This window comes from Amblyomma mixtum, chromosome 7 (assembly GCF_055824585.1).
Source record: "Amblyomma mixtum isolate Tamu chromosome 7, ASM5582458v1, whole genome shotgun sequence".
Taxonomy (NCBI): Eukaryota; Metazoa; Arthropoda; class Arachnida; order Ixodida; family Ixodidae; genus Amblyomma; species Amblyomma mixtum.
The window spans coordinates 145463090-145490374 of NC_143018.1; the positions used below are offsets into that span (position 1 = coordinate 145463090).

General features: G+C 50.3%; 1 protein-coding gene across 10 annotated transcripts in view; it reads right to left on the reverse strand.

The window, feature by feature from the left end:
- Positions 1-27285, reverse strand: part of LOC149337784 (muscle calcium channel subunit alpha-1-like) — a 615266-nt gene that overhangs the window by 133851 nt on the left and 454130 nt on the right. For all 10 annotated transcript variants that reach the window (XM_089553522.1, XM_089553521.1, XM_089553520.1 and 7 more), the window contains exons 10-16: positions 27099-27214; positions 23670-23714; positions 16414-16501; positions 12978-13138; positions 11511-11736; positions 8244-8451; positions 53-173 (exon numbers count right to left, since the gene is read on the reverse strand). In XM_089553522.1, coding sequence (XP_089409648.1) covers positions 53-173; positions 8244-8451; positions 11511-11736; positions 12978-13138; positions 16414-16501; positions 23670-23714; positions 27099-27214 — 965 coding nt within the window. The remainder of the gene's footprint in view (positions 1-52; positions 174-8243; positions 8452-11510; positions 11737-12977; positions 13139-16413; positions 16502-23669; positions 23715-27098; positions 27215-27285) is intronic.

Consider the following 27285-nt stretch of genomic DNA (forward strand, 5'->3'; position numbering starts at 1 on the left):
GAGAAAAGCTCGGGACCATTCCAGAACCCTCGGTCTGGCGCGTGAAGGATACAGTTGCCGCAAATGAAGAGGATAATGAAGTAGATGCAGGCCATTCCGCCGAAGGAGCCGACGCCATTGAAGGCGTTGATGCCGTCGTACATCACAACGTTCCAGTCCTCGCCCGTCAGGATCTGCGGCGAAAAATACAACAGGAGAAAACACGAGAGCAGAGTGAGTTGAGTTGTTGGATGCTACAGGTGGAATTAGCCTCTCTAATTCTGCCGGAAAATGCTCCACCGTAGCGTCACTTATATGATGATAATGTCCTAAAACCGGTCAGATCTGCCCCGCTATGCACATAGTCGCTTATAATAGAACATAGGCCACTCCCGCAGTCGCCATCTATGCACACAGTCACTCACAATACAGCCGTATCCACTCCAGAAGTCCCCATCTATACACATATTCAGTCACAGTAGAACATAGTCCATTGCAGAGCCACCATCCATGCACACACTCACTCACAGAATAGCATAGACCCCTCCAGAAGGCACCATCTACGCACACATTAAATCACAGAACACCACAGACCGTCCCTGCTGTCACCATTTAAAGTCAAGATCAGTGTCCTGCAGGAATGTTAAAAGAAGGCGTGAAGCCTCTCTTCTGCATGTCTGGTTTCCACTCTAGTAGACAATGTCCTGAACTGTACTGTGAAGGGCTCCTGTCCTCTTGAAGGAATCGAACATCAGACACCTTTCCGCGCTCATGATCCATGCGGGTCTTTTCAGGGAGAACGGCGTTTGCGTCCACGGTTGGCAAACCGCACCGCAGGGAAACACACAAAATGCACACGCAGCTGAAGACAGACACGTTTCAGCTAACTGGCACAGACTATCGGGCTGTTTGGCAACGCTCGATCTCGTCCGCATCGCTTCTCGTCCAGTGTCTCTCCCTGTAAAGTTTGCCTGCGAAGCCGACCACGCGAGGGAGAGTAATGAAGCGATGGAAATAAACAAATGACTGGAAGTGTGTTTCGCAGCACTGCGGTCTTCCGAACACTGCCAACCAGGCCGCACCCTTTCGTTGTTGGGTGCACACAACACGCCCTGTCCACTGGTTGCGTGCGTTGCGTTTGCTCTCCTGCTCACCGGCCGCGCTCTATGAGGCAACTCAGGCGGCCTTTTAATCCGACTTGGTGAAAGAGCCGCCTGCTTCCAAGCTCTTCATTGCTGTGGCTGCCAGCGTTATCTGTGGCGGCACCAGCAAACTGCACGGTACCACTTTGTGAACCCTGCTCGCTTCGGAGGTTGTACGGTCGGGCGCAGTCTCTGGAACGCGTGTGCTGTGTGGACGAAGTCGATAGCTCTGTTATTACATGCCGGCTGGAAGCCACATTTGTGGAGGTGAAAGAGCAGGGTTTTAACTTTCGTCTCCCCAAATGTGGTCTCAAGCCGATGGCAAATAACAGAGCTATCGGTTTCGTTTACGGAGCACGTGGTGTAGACATTTTTTCCTTGGCTGTACCTTGCGCGCGAGGCCTACATGCATAAGGCCAGAGTCACCACAACCTGTTCTACTGGTGGGGCAATGAAGACGCTACTGCTCCTACGGCGCATAGTGTTCATGGCTCAATACAGACGTACCTTACTGCGTTCACTGCATGTCTGGCTGCTTACCACACATCGCAAATGTTTAAGCACCTGCCTTTCTCAGGTCGTTTCTAACGAAGGAAGCACTCTGCTCATCAACTTACGTGCCCTATTTTCTTCTCAATATCCACTCTCCCGTTCCACGTTGGCATGTGTAAAATGCACACATCTGCGTCTACAATCTCTTAATTTTTTTTCACTCGGCCATCGAGCTTCAGGTGGCATTTTTTTTGTTTATTTGCAATTATTGCTCTAGCCCAGGTCAGAAACTGATGTCAGAAAGCTTACGCGGTTGAACGCCTTTTTTTTTTCATACCGAACACCACAGAGTGACTTGCTTCCAGCTGAATGGCCTTTCCTTACGGAATGTGGTGTTAAAACACGATCCAGTTTTTTTCTTTGAGCCTTCAGTGGCTTCACACCTTTTTTATTCTAACAAGAGTTTCTTTTCTTATGGCGTCAGTATTGCGAAGTCAGTGTAGCCTAGTGAAATAATGAAAATGAATTGCCAAGCATCTGAAGAAACAGCAACTACTATGACAGCCATCTTCAATATAACATGACTCGACATGACCACGACGCGTTAATTTCCGCAGTAATTATGTTGCCCCTTCTGCACCAGTGACGTTTTCCCTGAGATTTGGGTCAACGTATTAAACTACGCTGCTTCCTGCAGCTCCCATTACTGAGAGGCGCTGCGGCCTCTGTGAGGTCTACTTACGGCATCGTGGCGCAGGTGTGTGCTATTCATTGGTCCTCCAAATCTGCCCCGCTCGAATATTGCACAGCTCCCCCAGCTAACGTAGCCACGCGGCGTGCACGGATCATGGGAAAGGAGCGCGCTCGTTAGGAGAAGCATTGCCCAAAGAAACAACCTGGGCCAGCCGTCCGTGTCCATTTCATGCGCCCGCGTCGGCCGACCAGCTTCCCGCATGGCTTGTGTAGGTCGCCAAAGATGCCGTGGTAGAAACACGCCCATGAAGGTCTGACCACCTTTTCGGGGCAATAAAGTCCCGTCTCGGGAGAGAGACTGTGCGCTGGTTGTGCGATGAATAGGCGCAGCGCGGTTTCTATAGCGGCATTCACGTGAACCCGACAGCGGCGGGTCGAGTCAGGGGATCGAGTTGAGCAAGGTCAGCCCAACTCGACGACTGCGTGTTTACATGACCCCGATTTTAGCGAGTCGAGACCTCTTGAACTCCAGCGACACCAAGCGTCAAACAGCGCAAGCGGGAGAGGGCAGTGGCAGCCTCCAAGATGGCGGCGCGGCACCGCTGTCTCGGAGGCGCGATGGAACAGGCGAAAAACAGTGCGCATTCATCCTCTCCCCTCCCGCTTACCCGACTGTTCGACTCCATAAAGATGGGTCAAGCGAGCTAACCTAGCCCCTGCCGGCGAGTTAACTCGACTCGCTCTGCCCCTTACTTTACTCGACCCGACAGCGTTTACATGAACCCGACAACTGGTTTTTTGCCCGACAAGCAAACTAGACTCGACTCTATCGAGTTCATGTAAACAGGCCTTATGACTACTTGGCCATAGTGTACGCAGCGGCAGCAGGAGAGCCACGACCGGACTGCCGACCGGAAGTTTGTTTCTCCACCCCCTCTAGTGCAGACTCACGTAACAAGCAAATAAAACATTGAGGATACGACCTCTGGGTCGATATTCTACAAGGATCCATAGCCCATAATCCTCTTGGAATCCACTTGGTCCTCGGGCATTGGCCCCTATAGTTTGATGTTATTTGCTAGGCACAGTGCACACAGTGCACAGTGCTATGCTATGCACAGTGCACTATGCACACTATGCACAGTGCATAGTATGCTTCTTTGTCTATGTGCCTGTGTTTGGGACTCTCACATAGTGTATTCGCTTTGTAACCTTGTTTATTTTTGTTATATTTTCTTGTTGTAGTTTGTAACTTCATCATTCTTGCTGATCCTAACTCCTAAGGCATAGTACTTACTGTAGTGTGTCAACTGTGACAGGTTCCGCTACCGCCATGCGCCGACACTGCGCTGCGCCTGACGACGACGAAGCTATGCGCCGACACTACGCTGCGCCTGACGACGACGAAGTTGCCCCGCTCTCTTGGTGCTGGCTACGCCCGTCTACGCTGCCAGATGCTGCACGGCGGTTCGGTCTCTTGAGGACGCCTAATAAACGCACCCCTACAATTGGTGGAGGTGCGGGGTACGTCCCCCACCAACCTGGAACTCCGGAGCCGTACGCTGCCGCCTGTGTCAACCATGCCAGATGAGACTGCCCCAACACCGGCGGCCAGTTCAACCACCGTCATTTGTTCTGGCGCCATCCGGCAGCGTGACCATGCCCTCTTCAGTGGGACTGCCGACCAAGATGTTGACGACTGGTTGTCATCGTATGAGCGAGTGAGCAGCTATAACAAGTGGGATGGCACTATCAAGCTGAGTAACGTCATCTTTTATCTCACGGACGTGGCGAACCTCTGGTTTCGAAACCATGAGGCGGACCTACCCACTTGGCCCGTATTTAAGAATAGCTTTGCGGAAGTGTTCGGCCGCCCTGCGGTGCGCAAGCTCCGTGCCGAACAGCGCTTACGGGACCGCGCTCAACACACCGACGAGACCTTCACAAGTTACATTGAGGACATCGTTGACCTCTGCAAACGTGTCAACGCCGCCATGCCAGAAGCGGACAAGATCCGCCATATCCTCAAAGGCATCGCTGACGACGCATTTCAGATGCTCCTCGCGAAAAATCCCACTACCGTCAGTGAGGTTATTAAGCTTTGCCAGAGCTACGACGAGCTCCGCAAGCAGCGCGCTTCTACACGGCGTGCCGGTGTCTGCGACGAAGCCCTCTCCACACTGGCCCTGGGCGGTACTACTCCTGAGGACTCCCCTCTTCTCAACCAAATTAAAGCCTTCGTTCGTGAAGAGGTCGCTCGCCAGCTGTCCCTCATATCCCATTTTCAAGACCCCTGCCCGCCAAGTTCCTGACTCGACCCCGTCTTTGGCTCCTACCATTCGCCGTGTCGTGCAAGACCAAGTCGCTGATCTGCTACCGTCCAGCCCTGTGCCCGCGCCTGTGACAGCACCCCTGACGTACGCCGAAGCGGTGGCCAGGCCACGACATACGCCGGCACCCGCTTCCTACCAGGCCGCCCCTTCTTTCCGTCCTCCGCCGCCGTCTGAGCCCCCGTCTCAAGCTCCGTTCTCAAGGGTTCGCCCACATCCTACCAATCCCTGGCGTACTGCGGACAACCGACCCATCTGTTACGCCTGTGGTCTGCCCGGCCATGTCGCGCGGCTTTGCCGCCAGCGCCTTCCACCTTCTCGACCTGATCTGCGCTCCTACCCGTACGATGCCGAACTATCCTCGCCGACAAGGCCACCTGGTCCCCCCTTTGTTTCCCCTGATCGCCAAATTTACACCACTCGCCGATCGCCTTCCCCTCGACGCCGTTCCCCTTCCCCGATGCTGCGACGTTCTAGCTCCGCGGTTGAGGGAAACTAACAGCCGCAGTTCCGGGGGCAAGAACTGCGCTTGTTTCGAACTCCTCAAGTCCTCCGTGTCGTGCCGCTAATGTAATCGTAGTGTTCGTGGAAGGTGCCAAGGTTCTCGCCCTCGTCGACACGGGCGCTGCAGTATCTGTCATAAGTGAAGCTCTCTGCCGCCGACTCCGCAAAGTGACTACCCCACTTTCTGACTTTTCGCTTCGCACCGCCTCATCACAGCGCATTCATCCCTCAGCCGCATGTACGGCCCGTGTCCTCATTCAAGATGTTTTGTACACCATCGAGTTTATCGTGCTGTCTCACTGCTCACACGACATCATCCTGGGATGTGACTTCCTTTCGACTCATCGTGCCGTTATTGACTGCGCTCGAGCTGAAATCGCCTTTTCTCTGCTGTGTGACGCTCCCTTTTGCGACGTACCTACGCAGTCTGCCAAACTTGTGGTCGCGACTGATACCGACATTCCTCCGTTTTCTGCTGCCCTCGTGCCGCTCTCCTGTGTCGGCGTCCCTCATTCAACTCACGCCTTCCGAAACCGCTTCCCGCCATCCCTGCCTCCTGCTTCCCTTTGCTGTTCTGACGATCGACCATGGACAAAGTGCAATTTACGTCTCGAACCCATCTTCGTGCCCGTCAGCAGTGCTCCGAGGTGAATGCCTCGGGCGTGTTGAAGAACTTGATTCCTGCCTTCCCTACCTTATTCTTGATACCACCGCTTCCTTCGATGTCGATGTGATCAGCTCTTGTGATGTTAAGAATGATCCACCGCCCTCCGACGTCTTCCACCGTGCCATTGACGCCGACCTTCCACCCGCGCTACGTGATCAACTCGTCGCCCTCCTCCAGCGCTTCAGTTCTTCTTTCGATCTTCCTCAGACTGCCTTGGGCCGTACGTCTGTCGTTGCGCACACCATCGACACCGGTACACACGCCCCTCTTCGCCAGCGCCCCTATCGTGTCTCGGCTTCTGAGCGCCGCGTCATTTCTGATCACGTGGACGACATGCTCCGTCGGGGTGTCATACAGCCCTCCCACAGTCCCTGGGCGTCTCCTGTTGTGTTGGTAAAAAAGAAAGATGGTTCCATCAGGTTCTGTGTTGATTACCGCCGGCTCAACAACATCACACGCAAGGACGTCTATCCCCTGCCACGAATCGATGACGCCCTGGACTGCTTGCAGGGAGCTGAGTATTTCTCCTCGCTGGATTTGAGGTCAGGCTACTGGCAGGTGCCCCATGGCTGACGCTGATCGCTCAAAAACTGCCTTCATAACACCTGACGGCTTATATGAGTTCAACGTCATGCCGTTTGGCCTTTGCAACGCCCCGGCAACTTTCGAACGCCTGATGGACACTATCCTTAGTGGACTCAAGTGGGAGAGTTGTCTTTGCTATCTCGATGACATCGTCGTCTTTTCTGCGGACTTTTCTTCTCATCTCATCCGCCTCGAGCGCGTTCTGACTTGTCTTACTGACGCTGGGCTCCAGATGAATTTGAAAAAGTGCCGCTTTGCTGTCCGACAACTCACCAGTTGCCGAATTTCCGAAGCCCACCTCACTGAAGCAGCTCCGTAGCTTCGTTGGCCTTTGCTCTTACTTCCGTCGCTTCATCTTGAATTTCGCCACGATCATCGCTCCTCTGACCCAACTACTCGCAGGCAGCTCCAACCTCTCCGCTTGGACGCCTGCTTGCGATGACGCCTTCGACACCTTGCGCCGCCTTTTGGTTTCGCCTCCCATCCTGCGCCACTTTGACCCGACTGCGCCTACTGAGATCCACACTGACGCCAGCGATATTGGACTGGGTGCCGTTCTCACTCAACGCAAACCAACTGTGCCAACTGTGACAGGTTCCGCTACCGCCATGCGCCGACACTGCGCTGCGCCTGACGACGACGAAGCTATGCGCCGACACTACGCTGCGCCTGACGACGACGAAGTTGCCCCGCTCTCTTGGTGCTGGCTACGCCCGTCTACGCTGCCAGATCCTGCACGGCGGTTCGGTCTTTTGAGGACGCCTAATAAACGCACCCCTACATTACTAACAAATGTATGTACCCTGCAGTATTCTGTAAATAAAATAAATAAATAAATGTCGTAGCCGTGGCTTTCAGGCGTCCATGGGAGGCGACCGGACCTCGACATTGGCTGCATATCGGAGCGGGTGGTGAGCCAATGCTTGTGGCGATGGCTACCGTCGACGCACGGACCCGCTGCGTTGAGGTTTATGCGGTTTTCTGCTTCCTGCTGTCGTCTGATGCTAGCGTCACGCTGTCGTCACGACAGCTTAAATGGACAGAATACGTCCATACAGAATACGGTCCCTGCTCTACAATGCTCGATGCCTCCCTTGTACAGTATTGTGCGTTTTTATCGTGAATATTTTCAAAAATTTTCCCGCCTCAACCGCTTGCTCGTTTGCGGTGAAATGGCACACAGCGCTTGCGTATTATAGTGACTTTTGTATCGTAGCAAGTTCTACAACGGTACTTGCTTAGTTTAGCCGTGCATGGTGCGAAAACGTAATCATCCGCGTATAGATCGATGAACCAAAACCCGCAAACGCAGTTTTTTCGCTGAACGGCGACAGTGGCGCCATCTGTTTCCTGCAGTGGAAAGCGTCACGTCAAGGCGCCGAGGTAGCGTTGCAAGATGCGCGGACAGTGCTGGCATTTGCGTACGTTTCAACTGCAGGTGTTCCAACATTTTCGGCTAACTAGCAGAAAACAATATCATAACTGATTTAATAAGTCTTTACCATTCAAAGGATATTGTTTGCAACGCTCACCTCGGCGCCTTGTCGTGACGCTTTCCACTGCAGGAAACAGATTGCGCCACTATCGCCGTTCAGCGAAAAAACTGCGTTTGCGGGTTTTTATTCACCGATCTCTACGCAGACGATTACGTTTTCGCATCATGCACGGCTCAACTAAGTAAGTACCGTTGTAAAACTTGCCACGATACAATGTTACCATAATAAGCAAGCTCTGTGTGCAGTTTCACCGCAAACGAGCTAGGGGTTGAGGCGGGAAAATGTTTGAAAATATTCGTGATAAAAACGCACAATACTGTATGTGGCGACTGATAGGAGGAGCGATAGTGCTCACCTGGAAGACGGTCAGCAGAGCCTGCCAGAAGGTGTCGAAGTTGCTGCGCGGCTTGTCCTCGGTGGGCCGGTTGAACTTGCCGCCGAACACCTGCATGCCCAGCAGCGCGAAGATCACGATGAACAGGAACAGCAGCAGCAGCAGGCTGGCGATGGACCGCATCGAGTTGATCAGCGACGCCACGAGGTTCCGCAGCGAGGCCCAGTACCTGGACGCGGAAGAAGGGGTAATGAGCCGCCACCCCGCAGATCCTCCTCACGCGCATGATTCAGTTTACGCGATTTTTTTTTTGTGATTTACGTTGAGCGAGAGGTTTAGGCTCTCTGAGATTTACGAATGCTGTCGACGAGTAGGGAACGGCGCGAAAACAGGCGCTAGTGCTGACTGACGAGGCTTTCAACTAATGGCCCCACAGAGCAGACTACAAACGGTACGACTGAGTTAACACTAAGTTTTTGGACTGATGTATGAGATAAAATCTGGCTCCTGCTCAGCAGACCTCACTAGAACGCACTTGACCTAGGAGGAGACGCATGGTCCCCACTGCGGCACAGGTATGCTGCCTTTGGCACTATGCGAAAGCAGCCCAAAACCAGCACACCTGTACACAACCACTGCATACATTTTCCGGGCGTATATAGTCAGTGATGCCAGCTTATGATAAAGATATCTTCATTCGGTATACTTTTGTTTCTTCTGGAAGCAACAAAGCAGAATAGAAGACAGGCAGGTGAGTGCCTGTGTTTGTGGCCGAAGCTGCACGTCGGCTACGAGATATCCGCAGAGGAAGGTTCCCGATTTATTGGCACCACAACTGGGGTTTCACCTCTCCCAGGATTCCATCTGCAAGCTTGGGCTTAGCCACCAAACTAATTCACCGCGGGGGGTGAGCGCTCGTTTATATGTAAATGTCTCGATGCAAACCTAAATTGGGTCTAACCTCCGGAAAGATATGCAATACCACGTTTCGTTTGCGTGATAGATCACTGAAATGGCGTACAAGCGCTGAGAAGACGCTCGGTACCGACAGACGTGTGGAAAAATACACAACGGAGATATGTGCACTGGGGTTCAACGTCTTGAAGCGGCATATCGATTTTGAGTGACACCTCAGTGGACAGCTCGGACTCATTTATATCACATCCTTGTAAGGCCCATTAACACATTAGGGTCCAAGAAAATCTAAACGAAGGATTTTCTTCATTTTTAGCACATAATGCTCCTTTCGAAATAAAAACAGATGACAGAAATTTCGTCACGATTGCTTAATTCGTTCTGAAGTTACACATGTGTACTTTTTATAGTACGCTGGGTCCTCCCCATAGCACATGTAGCTACTTCGCCCCACTCCTACTTGGTTGCGTGAATTTTGTTATGTCCGTGATTTCTACGCACCATGATATAACACTTTTTGCAGGCCCTCATCAATCTTTTCTGGCTATACTGGCACAGCTGATGTTATACTAATTTGCGCGGGAAGCTTTCTCCTTTTCAAAGTGGAATCAGACACGATTGAGCCAGAGAGTCTGCGAACCACTGGTTGCTGCATGTCAAGGCGTAGGCAATGATGAGTAACGTTCTTACCAAAGTAAAAATAGTCAGCAGGCTCATCTCTAGGAATTTACCTAGGTAGATTGTTCAGGCATTCACAATTGCAATGTTGAGCTTTGGTGTCAACAGCCACTCCCACTTTTTGTCCCTGATGCCGATGTAGTGGCAGTTGACGGCTTGATCCGAAAGGTCGACACCTGCCATTCCACTGTTGTAAACGGAAAGGAGGTCTGGCTTAAAAAAGTAACGTTTTTCGTGCGCTCTAAGCAAACACCGCTTTACAAAGCATGTAGGCTCAATGCTGTTATAGTTGCAAGACGCAGTGTCGGCACTGCTGTCCTCAGACTTCAATAGAAACACGTAACCTGCACTATTGAAGCAAAAACCAATTTTTCCTGGCGGCCTCTGTTCGGTTGCTTTCTCTGGGCCCAGCGGACACTTCCTAAACCCGTTTTCGCGAACAGTTCTTGTAGCCCGAAATTCCTGCAGGCGGAGCATTACAAGAATGTCTTTACTGGCAAAAATATTGCCCCAAAAAATTAAATGGCCACTAAGCATTGAACAAGGCACCATTGCAGAACAACAGTATTCCTATGCGTTGTGTCCACAAGCGCCGAAGCAAATGCTGGGAATAGCGCAAGCGCGCCTGATGGGTATCTAAAAGACGGGACACTGACATGTGCAAGGGCAGAGTTCGGGCACCAGCGGAAATGAACGTTGGCGGCGAGATGACGCTGACTGTATTGCGTACGGGAGCACCTGTCCTGCCATCCCCTGGACACAGCGCACAGAAGGCTCCCACCAAGCCTACCGTCAGCCGCGTCTTGCAGTGCCACCCGGCGCTCACTTGCGGCCTGAATTGGTGCATGTTTAATATTTAAAGTGGCGGCACTGTTATTACATCCGACCGCGCATATACGTTTTAGGCAAGTTTATGCTGCGCTGCAAATTCGTTACTTTGTTCTGTTCGCTTTCCTGCATCTATTCTGCAACGTCTGTTCGGTAAACTATACCACGACCCTTCCAATCTTCGTGTGTCGCATCCAGTACCACATGTTTGTACGTCATTCCGTTTGTACGACTCCATGGATATCCAGCGTTTAAATGGATCGACGAACGCCTTGAAGACAATTTTTTTTTTACCAGCCGCGATACAAGAGTGGAAACAGCTTCCCGAACATGTTAACATCGAATGTGATCTCATTAGATTCAAAGAACGCCTAGTATGACATCTTACAGCATAAAATGTTGGTACCTATTCCTTGTCATGGCGGCGCCTCCTTTATTTCAACTGTAGTCTACTTATTGAGTGCTTTTGATTGAATACTGTTGGGCCATCTATTTTTCTGTAGTTTTTACGAGCTGCTCGCCGCTCCTATGCATGCCGCTCTCGGGGCCTTTAAGTATGCAATAAATGTGATTCCTTTCGTGCGAAGCGAACACGTGAGCGACGGCGACAGGACGCGGCCTCGCTAAGCCCGTTGTTGCCCCAGGAGGCACAGGCCGAGTAAAGAAGGAGACAGTTCGAGGGAGAAAGCAGATGTGCTGTTGCGCGTTTGGTACATCGTTCATAAGGTATTCGAAGCCGAGAAGGTCGAGGGCTCGTTCAGGACCTTTCCCTCAGGGACGTCCAGTGGCATGAAATTTGGGGACCCATGGGTCCAACAGGTGAATGGGACACTAGAAAGGGAAAGCCGTCCCTAAGGGCTCACTCACTTGGTGACCTTGAAGATGCGCAGCAGGCGGACGCAACGCAGCACGGACACGCCCAGCGGAGGCATGATGTCGGTGTAGGTGAACACCGTCTCCAGGATGGAGCTGATCACCACGAAGCAGTCGAAGCGGTTGAAGAGCGACACGAAGTAGCCCTGCAGGCCCAGGCTGTACAGCTTCAGCAGCATCTCCAGTGTGAACAGCACCACGAAGAACATGTTCGCCACGTCTGCACCAAGACAACAGGAAACACCGTTCACGCCCCAGCTACACTTCAGGCGCGTTAGTGCGTCTGTACGTTTCGCTATTAGACGTGCCTTCATTGCGAATAAAAGTCATTCGTAAGTTCAGCGACGTGCTGTCCGCTTACTGTTTTCTTTATGTGTTATGCGGAGGTTGAAATGCTGAAAACGTACGAAATCGTCCACACTGCCGTCGACGATAGACAGAACTTTACTAAACGTTTATGCCATAAATCTATGGATTCTCTATAGATTGCCTGTAGGATGTGTACTGTCTATATATAAGATTTATTTACAGAACATCTATAGACTTTATTCAGCAAAGCCTATGGACAGTCTATAGGCTGTATCAAGAAATTTTTAGAGGATATTTTTTTTCACGCGCGGCATTCAATCGGTAAAGGCCAACATCAGTTTTTTCTCAGTGTCCCTTTGAAGAACACATGTGTCAGATATGATTGAAACAGCGCAAGACCGAAGGCCAAAGAAGAGAGCGGAAGAAAGGAGGAAATGGACAACACAGCGCTGAACTAGCAACTGACATTTTTTTGGCACGCTGCGCGTATAAATACATTCAGGCAGCAAATTAGAAAACAACGCATAGAGCAATTCATGCACCAGGATCCCTGCAAGCAAACACAAAATAAGATGTGCGATTCAGGAAGCGATGTTCTTTTTGCGATAAAGACAATGTTGCAGCACTTACACATGTGTCACCATACTTCTTGATATTCGAAGCCTCGATAATTTCCCGGCACAGCTGGTCTTTGTTCCTAGCAACAACTCGGCAAAAATTAAACTGTGGAGTGCAATCACACTCACGGCAATGCATGCTAAGGTTACGAGACTCTTTTTTATCTACATTGTTGCGGTGCTGCCTGAGCCTATCATTTAAGCACTGTCCAGTCTGGCCAATATAAAACCTATTACAAGTGAGAGGAATGCAATGGAATGTTTCAGAGGTCTGTCTTTAGTTCCATCAGAAAACAAACTAGATTTTTTCAGCCGTAGGAATGTGACGCCAGTTTTTGCTCTCAGCGTTTTGAGTGCATGCATGCACGTTATGTGATTCGTCGTCTCGTTTTCTCTTTTGCTGCTTAGAGCCACGCTTCATTCATCCGGTTCGAGCGATGAAGTGTTAAGTGAAGGTCAGCGCTCGTCCTTCTGTCCCGTCTCTGTTCGCGCTGTGTGCGCCACGTTTCCCGGGGCAGCGGTTGTCGCGCCTCACCTTGGAAGTGGTCCAGCCAGAGTGGCTGAGTGTGGTGTTCGGAGGCCAACGTCAGCGTGTTCAGGAACACGAGCACGATGACGATCCAGTAGAAGGCCTGTGACTTGACCCCCTTGCGACAGGCACGCCTCAGCCGCCGGTTGGTGCGACTCAGCTGCTTGCTGCGATAACGAATGACAAGAAGTATCCCAGTAAACCACGGATATCCATGGTAGGTCCGTGTAAGGTCCAAATCTCCAGTGCCAGGATGGATGTCCGCAGAGCATCCTTACGGACGTCCATATTCTGATATACGCATCGGAGATTCTGTGTATGTCCAAGGCGCATTCGTTACCGGATGGCTGGCGGACATACGCGAGCGGATGTCCGAGGAGTATCCGTAAATATCCCTTTAGGGATGTGAGCTTAGAACATAGCGTATATATTTTGTTTTCACTCAGACAAAAAAAATGAAAAGAAATTCGATTTTCCAAATGACAAAATTCGCACAATCAGATTTTTTTCGCCAATTAGTTTAATATTCAGATTAATTAAGTTTCGGCTTGCCTCACAATGGTGTTGAATGCATTACCTGCGAATATCCTCAAAAGATCTTCCGGCGGATGTCCGGGATGGATATCTGTCAGCAGTCTAAATAATTATATTTGTACCTTTGTCGGAGGTCCGTACAACAGCCACTGGACATCGGTGGATCTCCCACGGATATCCGTATATCCGGTGAAGGACATACTTCGGACGTTCAACGAATGTACACTGATTGATTGCGATAGCTTCCAGCTACCGACACGACCATCGCGCACACATCTCTACACAAACAGCGGTAACAAACGTTTTGTGCACCAGGTTCAAATGGACAGTGAGGATAAACTGAAGTGGGTGCAGAGAGATTACAGATCTCCAAGGATAAAAACGCACTGAATGAAATAGAAAAGGACAAACAGCATCGCCCTCGCACGCTGTTTTCGCAAGCAAATTGCGTTGCGTTAAGAGACTTTTTCGTGCGCAGATCTCAGAGGCCGGGATAAACCACCATTCACTTCCAAACAGGGGTCCTGGCGTCACACCGTTGAATTGAGTCTAAAAAAAAAACATGTTCACTGTTTAAATACACATTTCTCAGTGACAGACGTGTCTATTGCTGGCGAATACCAGCACAGCCAGAAAAAGCCCGAGAAACGAATCTTGAGAACAGGATGGTGTATTCGTCAGTGTTTATTTACGGAACCCCAGCTACACAGTCGCTATGACGAACGCCATAGTGCAGGCTTCGTCGTCAATTACGGCCACCGCAGGCTCATTACCCCGCAATGACTTCGCAAAAAACACATTTGTTTGTTTTCTTTTCAGTTCGCCTTGATCTAAAGGAACCGCCGCAGTGGCTCAGTGGTTACGGTGCTTGGCTGCTGACCCCCAACACGCGGGTTCAATCCCGACTGCGCGGGCGCATTTCGATAGAGGAAAATTGCTAGAGGCCTCTGTGCTGTGCGCTGACATCATCATCACCATCATCAGCCTGACTACGCCCGCTGCAGGGCAAAGGCCTCTCCCATGTCTCTCCGATTAACCCTGTCCTTCGCCAGCTGCGGCCACCGTATCCCCGCGAACTTCTTAATCTCACCCGCCCACCTAACTTCCTGCCGCCCCCTGCTACGTTTGCCTTCTCTTGGAATCCACTCCGTTACTCTTAAGGTAACGCTGACAGTGCGCTGACAGTGCACGTCAAAGAACCCAAGGTGGTCGAAATTATCCCGAGTCCTCTACTACAGCCTTCCTCATAGCCGGAGTACGTTTGGTATGCTGAGACGACAACCCTAAATCGGTAAATGCGACCTTGCAGTGGCCAGGCTACGCATTTTTGTCCATTGCAAGCAGATATAGGTTCAGCTTGGTATAATTTACGAAGAGAGAGGGGTCAAATCATTTATTGGTTTATTGGGGTTTAACGTCCCGAAGCAACTCGGGCTATAAGGGCGCCGTAGTGAAGGGCTCCGGAAATTTCGACTACCTGGGGATCTTTAACGTGCACTGACATCGCACAGTACATGGGCCTCTAGAATTTTGCCTCCACTGAAATTCGGCCGCCGCGGCCGGGATCGAACCCCCGTCTTTCGGGCCAGCAGCCGAGCGCCGTAAGCACTGAGCCACCGCGGCGGGGCAGAGGTCAAATCATCCACCAGCTATCTTTGTCTGCCGCCGTTGTTGCGGCTCAATCTGAGCTAGGCTATGACTCGGCCTAGCAGCGGGTTTGGGTCCTGATGCAGGACTGTGTGCTCCATGCCTTCAGTTGAAGCCTTGCTTCGTTTCAAATTCTGGCTTAAGTCTGACAGGCAGAGGAGCCTTGTCGGCGACTAACAGGCACCTCCTTCGGTGTAGGGACGGCGGTTTTTTCGAACATACTTACACTCACAAAAATAGCTTCGAATAACAAAGTGTCGGGTATTCTCCGCAGTGAACAAACGTAAACGTGGCTCATATACGCTGCTTGCTTGCCCAACTTTTACACCTCGACTCACCAAATCATTTTTTATTTTTACTGTTTTTACAGCTGATGTCTTCACGCTTTTTCTTTTTGCCTTCCGAAATCCCAAGGCATGAAGAACGCTTACCAGGGACATAAGCAACCGCAAGGATAAGCGGCATCGCAACAATGCGCATTCAATTGTTTATCCCTTTTACAAGTTTCGTATGACTCCGCAGTCCTAAGGTATTCCGATTCATAGAAAAATCAAGTTGCTACTTTTTAAGTAATGCAAACGCTCTTTCTTATTTTCTTCTTTTGCTTGAAATGCAGGCCCAATTTAACTCGATCCAATGCAACCTCTGCGCACGTATACAAGTTCATGTCCTTTCAGATCTTCACTTGGCGCCCTTTTCTCTCTTTATATACGATAACACGTAAGACAAAAATGCTGGAAGGGAGAAATTACGCTCCACTAAATGAGTTCATTCCCCGATTCTTCTATGATCGGAGGATAGTTCAGGCTTCGACGGAAGCCCGTCTGGCGAGGGAAATTCTGCATTCAAGAAACAACCTCTCACCGAAGGTTGAATTATGGAGGGAAACGTTAAAAACGTCACACAAAACTTCACCAGCAAAGGTACGAGACACCCGGAAAAGAAGAACACAGGACCACGCTGGACTAACAACTGAAGTTTAATCGAGAAACGGCCAACCTAGTTCACCAGAAGAGGCATGCGTATCAGACAGACTAAAGTTTAGTGTGTCCAGCGTTGTCCTGGTGTCTCGTACTTTCGCTGGTGAAGCTATGTCTGATGTACACCAACTAGCGCACATGGGTACCTTGTTACAGTAAAAAAACATTGACGTTTCGGCAACGCTACGAGTGGCTCGTTCACAGTGAGACAAACAAAGAAATGAGCAAAGGTGTGCTACAGGCATGATGAAAAATTGTCTTCGACCAGCTGGGACACGCACCTTTTGGATGTCCACCAGGACGGGACCACGACGTCGCCGCTGGTCGTGTCCCCTTCCCGTTGTTGTTCCCTGTCCGCGTCTTGACTCGCTGCGCCACCGCAAACAAACGCACACTCACAGTTACTACCGCCAACTCGGTGAATGCTATCAAAGCGCTCCGTAGCGCCAGTGCGGCTGTGACTAAGCATTGTCAGAGCTCCGGGAAACGCAAGTGACGACCGTTAAGTTCAAGCCGACCAAATAAACGGCCGAAAATTTTTGTGTGGCGCCCCACAGAACGCTTGCAGTTAAAGAGACGCTGCGAACAAACTGAAGGGGTCCTTTACCGTCGGACTACAGTGTTTTAATGGCAAACATGCTATTTTTACTCAGTACGGAGCTTCTCTAAGCTAAAGGCCATACAATCAAGTAGAGGTACGCCAGCTTCTTTCCGGCGGATGCCTGAGGCGAGGAGGCGAAATCTGTCTCTTGTTGCACGACTACAGCGCAACGAACGGACAAGAAGAAGGACACAGGCAGGGACACAACACAACTTCTACTTCTTGTCCCGTTGGTTGCGCTGTAGTCATGAAATATCGGAACCAACTCGCCCAGCAACTTACCTTGTCTTTTGTGCTGAGCTTGCACACGCTAAGCACTACGCAGAAGAAGACAGGACACTCTTATACTAAAGCCTTGGTTGCCCTCACAAGACATTTCGTTCACCACTCGCTGGTCACTGACCAGACGTCTAACATTTGTCTTGTGCGTGGCACGCCCTTGCGCAGAAAACCGACATCTCTCTTTGTCAACATCATGGACGGGGTGCTGACGTCGCCCGCCCTGTCAATTTCAAGCGCTTCGATTATCTCTCGTTCTTTCTGCTGCACTTCTAGTGCAAGACAAACTTCAGTTCAACTCGAGCGAGTGTTCTGTCGTGTTCTGCGTAAAGTTCGCTAGAAAATATGAATTTGGGAAGTAATTATCAACTCGCCAAACTAAATGCATTAATGAGGCTACACCGCCATTTACTATCAAGCGTTCCTACCTCCCTCGGCCTCGTCGTCAAGAGTGAGGATCGAATAGCGAGAGAAAATCTCAATCAGATTTCCTCAGCGGTGAATGTCTTTCGATGGCCAGGAAACATCCACACATCCACAGAGAGACATAGAACCAAATTTTACTAACAACGACGGGCTGAACTGACACCACTGCCCCTTCAAAACCTCCTGCCGCCGGACAACATAGCGTGGCCAGAAAGGTATACGAAATCAGTATTTAGTTAGAACAGAGATTGTGTGGAGCTGTTCTCAGGGTCCCTATAGTTCGAAAAAAATCTCGAGAACTTTCCGTTTCAGCCGCAGTAGAGCATCAGACGAACTTGGCTAAACAGCGAGTGTTTCTTCAAAGATGTTCTGCACTTTTTAAGAATAGGTTTTTTAAGTTAGAACACCACTTTTTTCGACATAGCATTGTAAGCGGTGTCGGGCACGAAAATGCAGCTAAAACTTGCTAACTAGTACGCTGGTTAACTAATATCGGGTAGTTAACGTTTTAGCCATTTCTGTTAGTCGCCTTATTTGTTGAGAGGCGTGTAGTCACCATAAAATCCATATCAGTTTTTAGGTTTTCGAAAACGCTGTTACTCTCGGTGCTGTGGCCAAAACATTTGCCTACATTGCGCCAATATACACGCGCTTTCGATAAGCACACGGGCAAAGCAACCCCTCCAGTGCGCGTAACTCGTCGAAGTTTGGTTTGGTTTGGTTTATGGGGTTTAACGTCCCAAAGCGACTAAGGCTATGAGAGACGCCGTAGTGGAGGGCTCCAGAAATTTCGACCACCTGGGGTTCTTTAACGTGCACTGACATCGCACAGTACACGGACCTCTAGAATTTCGCCTCCAAAGAAATTCTAGCCGCCGCGGCCGGAATCGAACCCGCGTCTTTTGGGTCAGCAGCCGAGCACCATAACCGCTGAGCCACCGCGGCGGCGCTAACTCGTCGAAGTAGCCAAAATCTGTTGGGCCACAGTGCAGACAGTAAATGCGTCTTCGAAATTTTACAAAGTGATTTGGATATTACTCAAGGTGGGCTACCTGCCCCTCAATAAACAAGGAGATTAACAGTAATAGTTGAAAAATAACTACTCAATAGCCCCAAGTGCACCCAGTTAGCATCAAAAGACAAGCAGATTAAAGTTTTTCGACACGTGCCCTGGGAGCTCGTGTGTTGTTGTTAACCTCGAGCAATGGTGCATGCCCACACAGGGGGATCGGCCAAGAAGTGGGGAGTACAGAGAGCTTTTGAGATGAATTTTTTTCATGGACAAAAAATAAAGGATTCTGGGAGAAGAGAAAAGTAAATAGAAAGCAAAAGCACCAAAATGAAACGGAAAATGCATAACGCACGCAGGAGATGGACACTGTGATTTGTAACCAAGGAAGTAAAAAATAATAACAATAACAAATAATAATAATAACAAGAAGCAGGAAAGAAAAAGATAATAATAATAAATAAAAAGTTAGCAAAGTAACCCACTAGATTGTAGCAAAAAACTTAGAATAGAGGTAAAAACAGACCTGTGGCTGTATCCAAGCACGGTGGGGCCAAACAAAAATATGATCGGGCAGCTCAAACTAAGGCCAAGCTGTTGCAGTGGTTGCTCTAAAAACCGTCGTCTCATCATGGAGAAGCGTCGACAAAACAACAAGAAATGGTCTATTGATTCTTGTTCACCACGGAATGAGCAGACGGGTGAAAACGCTAAAGCAGACCCGAGCAAATAAAAATTTAAGGGTGGGATCCGGCAGCGCAGCCTAGTTAGAGAGACCTCAAGCTGCCGTGAATGACATGATTTGCTGCTCCACGAATACCTGAGATGCACGAAATCCTCAGATCTTAAAACAGATCCCGATGCCACGCTTAGGAAATTCTTCTGCGGCGAAACCTCCCTCCTGTTATGTACGCTGTAGCCGGGAGGATAAGTAGCACGGGACCATTGAGGGGCGCCTTTGCCAGGCTATCAGCAACTTCACTGGCTATCACACTGCTATGACCTGGTACCCATATCATATGTAAAAGGCTGAGATGTGAAGAGAGTAATGATAAGGCGGTGTTTAGGATTGGAGAATCCATAGCCGAAGCAAGGGACTAGCACAAAGAAAAAGAGCCTGTAACGACAGCTACTGCAGAGAAAGACGGGTCTAGTTTGCGAAGAGCAAACCCCACCACCAGAAACTCCGCTTGGAAAATTTTAACATTATTCCTCCAGAGGCCAGCAACAAAAACAACGCTGACGGTGAACCATGTCTCCGTCCTTGGTTCCGAGACCTATATTTGGTGGAGCGCGCTGGGTACTTCCCTTGCCTATCTCACACACACCTCCTCGCATCGCGGACCTCGGACCACTGCCGGCCGACGCCCGAGTTAATCGAGTTAGTTTTCGAAACCATGGACTGCTCCCTCACCACGGACCATTGGAGACTACTCGCCGCCTGTACCTCCACCGACCATGCAATGTAGCAGTTATTTCACCCTCCAGAACCCATGGGTACCGAACTACTTCCACGGCACTCAGCTTGAGGACGAAGAAGACTGACTCGTTTACTTTGAACGCGCCGCCTCGTTCGATCAGTGGGACGACGCCGCGAAGCTGCTAAACGTCTTCTTCAGCATGGAAGACTTCGCTCGTACACGGTACGAGAACCATGAAGACATTTTCACATCATGTCGTGAGTTCCGCCGTCGATTGCTCGAGACATACACCAGCGCGGATCGTCGGGAACGAGCCGAATGACCTCTGCAGGCCCGGATTTAGATGCTCTACGAGACAGTCACCATGTATGTCGCAGACATGACGCGGCTCTTCCGGCGAGCTGAGCGAGCCATGTCGGAAGCCAAGAAGATGCGCCACCTAATCATCGGAGTTAAAGAACAGCTTTTCGCTGGCCTCGTGCGCAACTCCCTCCTCCCCTGTACGGTCGCCGAGTTCTTGACGGGGGCGGTTACGATTGAGCGGGTCCTCCAGCAGCGTTCCAGCGCATACGACAGGCCAGTACTTGCTGCTTCAGCCGAAGAGTCCTTCCCGGCATTCGCACACAACCCTTACCTCTTCCGGGACATGGTCGGCTCCATGCTACGTGAAGAGCTCCAGACAATTTGCGATGCGACGCAACCAACGGTCGGCTCTCTTCCAAGCGCCATCCGCGCAGAGGTGCAGTAAGTGATCAGAACTCCGTTACTCTGGGACAAACCTCAACCTCCATGTCTTTTGGTGCTACGTGGATCCACCTGGTGTCAGTATTACTCAATCAGCCAGCTAGTTAGAGCGTATAAGCTGCACAGGCTTAACACGAATGACGGAATGCCTGGCCTGGACTGCTTTCAGCGCCCCGAATCGATGATCATCGGCGCGAGATAAAGCTCTCGGCATGTTTACGGCGGCTGACGACAGCTGGTGCGCAGCTCGCTTTTACTGCTTTTTCGCTTCTGCCTGATCACCGCGTGGACAGCGCGCTCGTCACAGGGGCGTTCCTACGCATTTTGCTCGCCGCTGCGGCCTCCACGGCCCCCGTAACGCTCTTTGAAGTTTTCTTATCACAGGAACCACAAATTGCGCGCTAAGCTGTTTGCGGTTCGCGCCAGCTATCGTCAGCCACCGCAAACATACAGAGAGCATTATCTTGCACCCGATGACTATCGCTTCGTGGCGCTGACGGCAGTCCAGGCCATGCGTTCCGTCATTCGTGTTAAGTCTGTGGGCGGCTGTACTCTGGTGCGCTACATAGCTGGCGATGCTTTGCCTAAAAAGCGCTCTCCTAACACGAAAAGCCTCTTTTCAGAAATTCCAGAATATCTTAAAAGAAACACCATGCAGAGTCAAGGTCACCACAATGAGCACTCCAAAAAGAGTGCTCGAGGGAGGCGCAGTGGGCGACAATCTCGGCCCCACAGAGCAGCGATCCGCGAGGAAAGTTGGGCATTGTGGGGTTGGGAGCGAAATGAGCGTTGAATACGTTTACGGCGACGCCGTAAACGGAGAAGGTGAAGATCTGGGTCTGGGATTGGGTGACGAGAGCAAACCCGACGGCTACTGGACGTGAGCGTCCAGTAGTCATTTTTTTAAGAATGTACCTTTTTTAACGATTCTACGACATAGAAGTGAAAAGAAAAAAAACACTCAGTGCTCGAAGTTAGAGGGCAGACGTAACCGTGCATCGTAGAGAAAGAGTCGCCCGTGGTGCTGCATGCAATGCGCACATCTCATCGGTCATGAGCTGCAGTTGCAACGGGCGACAAGCTGTCGTACAATTCCTTTCTCTCCACGACTTCCAAATTTTTTTATTTCTTTTCTCAAACTGCTGGCCATGCCATCGGTCGGTGAGGGCGTTCTGCTCTTAGCCTTCCATGAAGAAAGAAAACTCCCGCGAAGATTGAGATGATCAGTCTATAGACTAACCACACTTTCGTTCATTATTTCTTCCCGGTCACCCTAAAAGGCCAGTACAATTAGACATGACCACTAGAACAAGCCTAGTTGCAAAGTTTTGTTATCTTGCACATTTGTAACGAATCTTATTAACTTATAGTATGGCCTCGATTAAGTCACCTGAAATAATTTAGCGAAAATAATTTACCAACAATTCTAGCAAGAGAAACGAAGCGACGAGAGTTAGACAACTCAAGATAAATTTGGTTTCCACACTTTTTCACAAATTATTTTTATTATTTTTTTTTAATTTCAGCTTATAAATTATGTCTAGAAAGCAAAACTGCATCTTGGGAGCCAGTTTCCAAAACTTGAAACAGGCACTGCTGCTACCTTTAAGTGGTGCCGCGCTAAATAATGTACTATAAGAGGGACCAGAGACTCGGCGGTAATGCTGGCGAACTGTTGCTGCTAATCATGGCGTTCGCTCGAAACATCCACGACCAATCTACCAAAGTCACAACAGGCTCACAAAGTTTGGTACAAGATATGGAATTTAGTACCTAGCGATTATAGTTTTGGATCTGTATTGACTAACCGCCAGCAGCAATTTGCTAGAATTGGCAGTGGACTAGTGGGCGCAGGCTGGAAAAGGTGCTTTTCCACTAAGTATAAACAACATGCAATGCGCACCGTTTTACGCATAACTGAGGATTTATGCGGATCACACGAATGAAGAACGGTTAGTTTTTTCTGTGAGCTGAATGCCTGCAGCAGTGTATCCACTGGCCGGACTTATAAATCTTAGCAATCCTAGCACGGCAGTTTGGCCCGGGCAAACTCTCACTGAGCATAGATCCCCGTCTCCCTTCGCGTTGGGAGGGTACGCAGCAATTCGTGTCTTACATCGGCTAGTCGTCCTGGCCATCCAGATCACACATGGCAGTAAAAATATTTGTTTTTAGTAAATTCATTCTCTTTGCAACCACTTGCAAACTTCGGTATACGATTCACTCTTGCTGCTGTGTCATTAATCCGCAACTCAGTGAAGTGAACAACTCGACGGCATCTGTTAGCTTGATATGCGCATGAAATTCCCCGCAGGAGAAATCGATAGTTATTTAACTGAACGTTTCCCGTGCTATCTCAGTGTTGTCTACGCCGCGCTTTCCACTATGTTTGTGGGTTCTAGTACACACGAACAGGCTTCTGAAAAAAACAACAACAAAATAACACGCGTACTTTGAGCCATGTCATTACAAATAAACTAAAGGCGCTGTCAATTCGTAAAAAGAGCAGCTCTTTCTCCCCCTCTTTTCGCTTCCAGTGGTGGAGAAAAAAAAAACCTGCCATTCTTCTCGTTATCCTCCAGAAGCAATAAGGGAGTAATTACTCATTGGCATCCACCCAAGCGCAGCCATACGGCTGCAAAGGAGAGCTGAGCTGTTCCCGCTTTTGACCAATACTGTTCCCACTTCGAGTTAATGATCGATTCGCTCTCGCCCTACCATAAGCTTGCCGTCCCGGTTAGCTCAATTGGTAGAGCGACTGCTCCGGTGAAGCGGTGGTCCGGGTTCGAACCCAGGACGAATTTTTCTTTAAACGAAGTTTCTGAGAAAGCTGTTTAGCTTTCCTCTGTAGCCGTATGGCTGCGCTCGGGTGGATGCCTATGAGCAATTACTCCCTTATTACAAATCTACTCCACCTTGGAGGATTCCCCTAAACATTTGACCAACACTCTCCAGAAGCAACTGCGACGCCACAAGCACGCTTTCAAACCGGGCACAGGCAGTGAGCGGGCGCATGCAGGGCATTCCGAGCAACGAGTACACAAGGTGAGTGCTTACTAAGCCGGTCCTCGGCCGCTTCCTTGTCGTCGGCCTCTAAGTCCTCTGCGGAGAGAGACAGGGGCGCCCGTCACTGGTCGTGGTGGCAGAGCCTCGCAGCAGGAACGCCAACGTGCTGCAGCGTTCTCATGTCGCCGTCAACACCTGCTACTCGCCGTGCCTATAGTTACTGTACTACATATTGCCCTTAAATGCGGTAGTGGTAGTGCTTAATGCTTCGAAGCGACACATGGGCCATTGGGGACGCTGTAAGAGTTTAAAGTGGCTCACATAGCACAGCACATAGGCATTTCTGCCCTTTGACTCAACTAAAATGCGGTCACCGCGGCCGGATTTTCATCCAGCCAGGTTGGGATGACTCCTATAGATGACCTCAATAAATGTGAAATTCATTTAAGTCACAGTAAAGTTTCCCGACCTGCGTCACTTGCGCATGTCACAAATTTACGCCACTTTTATAGTCTTGCTCCTTTTCCTAACTTCTCTGTGCTGCCTTGGACAACATATTTGTGGGTTCTATTTCCCGAAAAATTGCGCCCGTTCATGTCTGGGCCTGCATCGCGTTCTCAGAGGATCGTGGGCTCTCGTAATGCTGTTTTGCAGTTTTTACTCGTGGCCTCTCCATCGTTCGGATGGAGTGAGTGAAAAACATTTGTTCATCGGCAAAAAGGACTGTAACTAGTGGGTTTTCAGTTGTGCCAGAAGCCTTCAGTTGATGGCTGGCGGTGACCTTTTCGGCGGCTCACTCGGTAGCCTTTACTTGCGTGGTCGGGTCATAGCTGAGTTGCATATCTTCACATGCTTTGAGTGAGCGAGAAGCCACGAGTTCTGAAGGAGAGGGATCAATCCTGCGGGCAGGCCCATAATACGTGATCTAGGGTAGGTAGGGAATGATTTTTTTTTTTTCACGCAATAGAGAAGATTGTCATTAATAATTTCGCTGCTAGACGGTGACCCTTTTCTTGATCATACGAGAATATTGCTTGTTGCATGATAATTATGAAAAGGTCACTAGGTTCAAATACCACTAAGTCGTGCTTCCGCTCCCGCACGGACCTCCTAGCGGCGGAGAACAGAGCGCGGAAGTTTTAGATAGAGTGGAAGCGTCACCACCCGAAAGACGGACGGGCGCCTGAATGTGTTCTAGTTGTTCTCAAGTGGCGGTCTTACGTTGCAAGCACGTTATTACTCTTATCTCGTGAAATCGTTTTGGAGGAAACGCGAAGAAAATTTCATACAGTAGAGGCTTCAACACCTGCAGTAGCTGACGCAGGCAAGAAAGTTGAGACCGCCTAAAGAGATGAAAAGGCCCGGGCTAGTAAAGAACGGTCGGGCCGTCACCACTGACTCGGCCACGCAACGCAGGTGAATCTGGGGCATCGAAACGCTCTGGCTTGTTTATGGAAGTGAGAACTAACCTTAACAAATACCTCCCGAGCCGTACACAGATAATCTGTCTAAGTGACGCATGATGCGACATCGCTTTTGGGTTTTCTCTACTTTCCACTCACATTTAAGTTTTGTCCAGCAGACCGGTTTAACCTAACTAAGGTTGCTGACGGCTGAGTTCTACCACCGCCGCATATAGACAGACCAACGTTACTCCAAACGCAGGATTGCGCGCATAGGACAGAACAGGAGACATACAAACGAAAGTGGCACCACGGGGCTCGTTCCTACATACCCTGTTCTGCCCTATTCGCCCAGTCCTCCCTTTTATTGAAATTAACCTACTAGGCCACAAGAACATATTACCGCATTGTTACTGTGTTGGTTTGTGTCTGTATTTGCAATCATTTTTGTAGCGCTGTTGTGCATTTCCTGACATGTAATCTAACATCATCAGTATTCGACGAAAAAGATGAATGACATATTTCCTCCTTTCCGGAGGTCAAAGAAAAAAGGAGAACTTGTTAGAAATTAAAGCTAGAAAACGGTACTATTGGCGTTAAGTGCTTTCGCTGTCCGCCATTAGGCAGATGTAGCTGAACTGCACTGCCGCCACAGCGACCGTGACGGCACGAGCAGAGTGCACGTGATATGCCGTCGGCCAGCACAGGCAAGGAGGCGAGAAGCGCAGTGAACCACTTTTTGGGTTTTACCGCAGCAGCACCACACAGGCGCAGTTAGAAAGCCTACTTGACCAGCGTGCTTAGAGCGCGGCCTTTAACACCTCCTTTTTAAGCGCGAAGCTAACTGAGTCAGTTTGTCCAAGTTGCGTAGCATCGTGGGCAGTGCTTTGGGGAGAAGCTCGCATTCTCTCCGTTTTAGGTAATAAAGCCAAGTCTGCTTCAAGGCCTAAGCGCTAACGGTAAAGGACCACAAGGGGGCGCACTGCCGCTCTTTAGACTGCACTGCTTCAGGACTAGCAGTGGCAGATACAGCAGCGGCCAAGCAGTCGTCGGCTTCGAGTACCTGCCAGACACTGTTCCACTTCTTGAGGGCGTAAGGCCCTTGGGAGCTGGGCTGTGGCTTTGCCACAGGCAATTTGCTTACCTAGACGTAACGTTATTTTCCCCAACCCCTTTTCCTATAGGGCAGGGCACCAACGCGGCAATTTTTCCTCGCTACACTCTCCGCCTTTCCCTCTCCTCACTTCCTCTCAAGACTAGCCACAGCCTCTTGGCAACATGCTTCATCATCATCATCATCATCATCATCATCAGCCCGACTACGCCCACTGCAGGACAAAGGCCTCTCCCATGTCTCTCCAATTAACCCTGTCCTTCGCCAGCTGCGGCCACCGTATTCCTGCAAACTTCTTAATGTCATCCGCCCACCTAACTTTCTGCCGCCCCCTGCTACGTTTGTCTTCTCTTGGAATCCACTTCCTTACCCTTGAGGGCCAGCGGTTATCTTGCCTTCGCATTACGTGCCCTGCCTGCCCAAGCCCACTTCTTCCTCTTGATTTCGACTAGGAGTGCATATTGCAACCGCGCAAAACGACGAGGGACGAAGAGAGGAAAGCACAGGACAACACGCGTCTTGTCCTGTGCTTTCCTCTCTTCGTCCCTCGTCGTTTTGCGCGTTTGCAATATGCACTCCATTGTCAACCACCAACTAGCCCGCCTTCACCTGTTACATGTTCGACTAGGATGTCATTAACCCGCGTTTGTTCCCTCACCCACTCCGCCCTCTTCCGATCTCTTAACGCTACACCCGTCATTTTTTCTTTCCATAGCTTGCTGCGTTGTTCTTAACTTAAGCTGAACCCTCTTTGTTAGCCTCCACGTGGCAACGTGCTTGCAGGGCAGTTTCTCAATCGAAGCGACCGGCGCCGGTTTGTCCGGGTGCTCCAAGGACCACACCACTGCACTCAGTCTACGCTCTACTCGTGAGGGTGTTGTGGTGCGCACGAAACGCGACAGGTGGCGTGGTGCCCCTCCACGGGTGCTGTGCGTGAGCGTGCAACGAAGAAGCCTCGCTTGCCCGCTTGCGTGATCCAGTCGAGGTATCCGCGGAGGTCCTCCTCGATCTGTTGCTTCTCCCGCAGCTTGTGGAAGTCGCCGCGCGCCTTGGCTTTCTCCCTCTCTTTGGAGAACTCCCTGCAGGGAAGTGGGGGGATGCTCCGTCGTCACGCAGGAAGAGAGACCATGCATCCTTTCATCAACACATG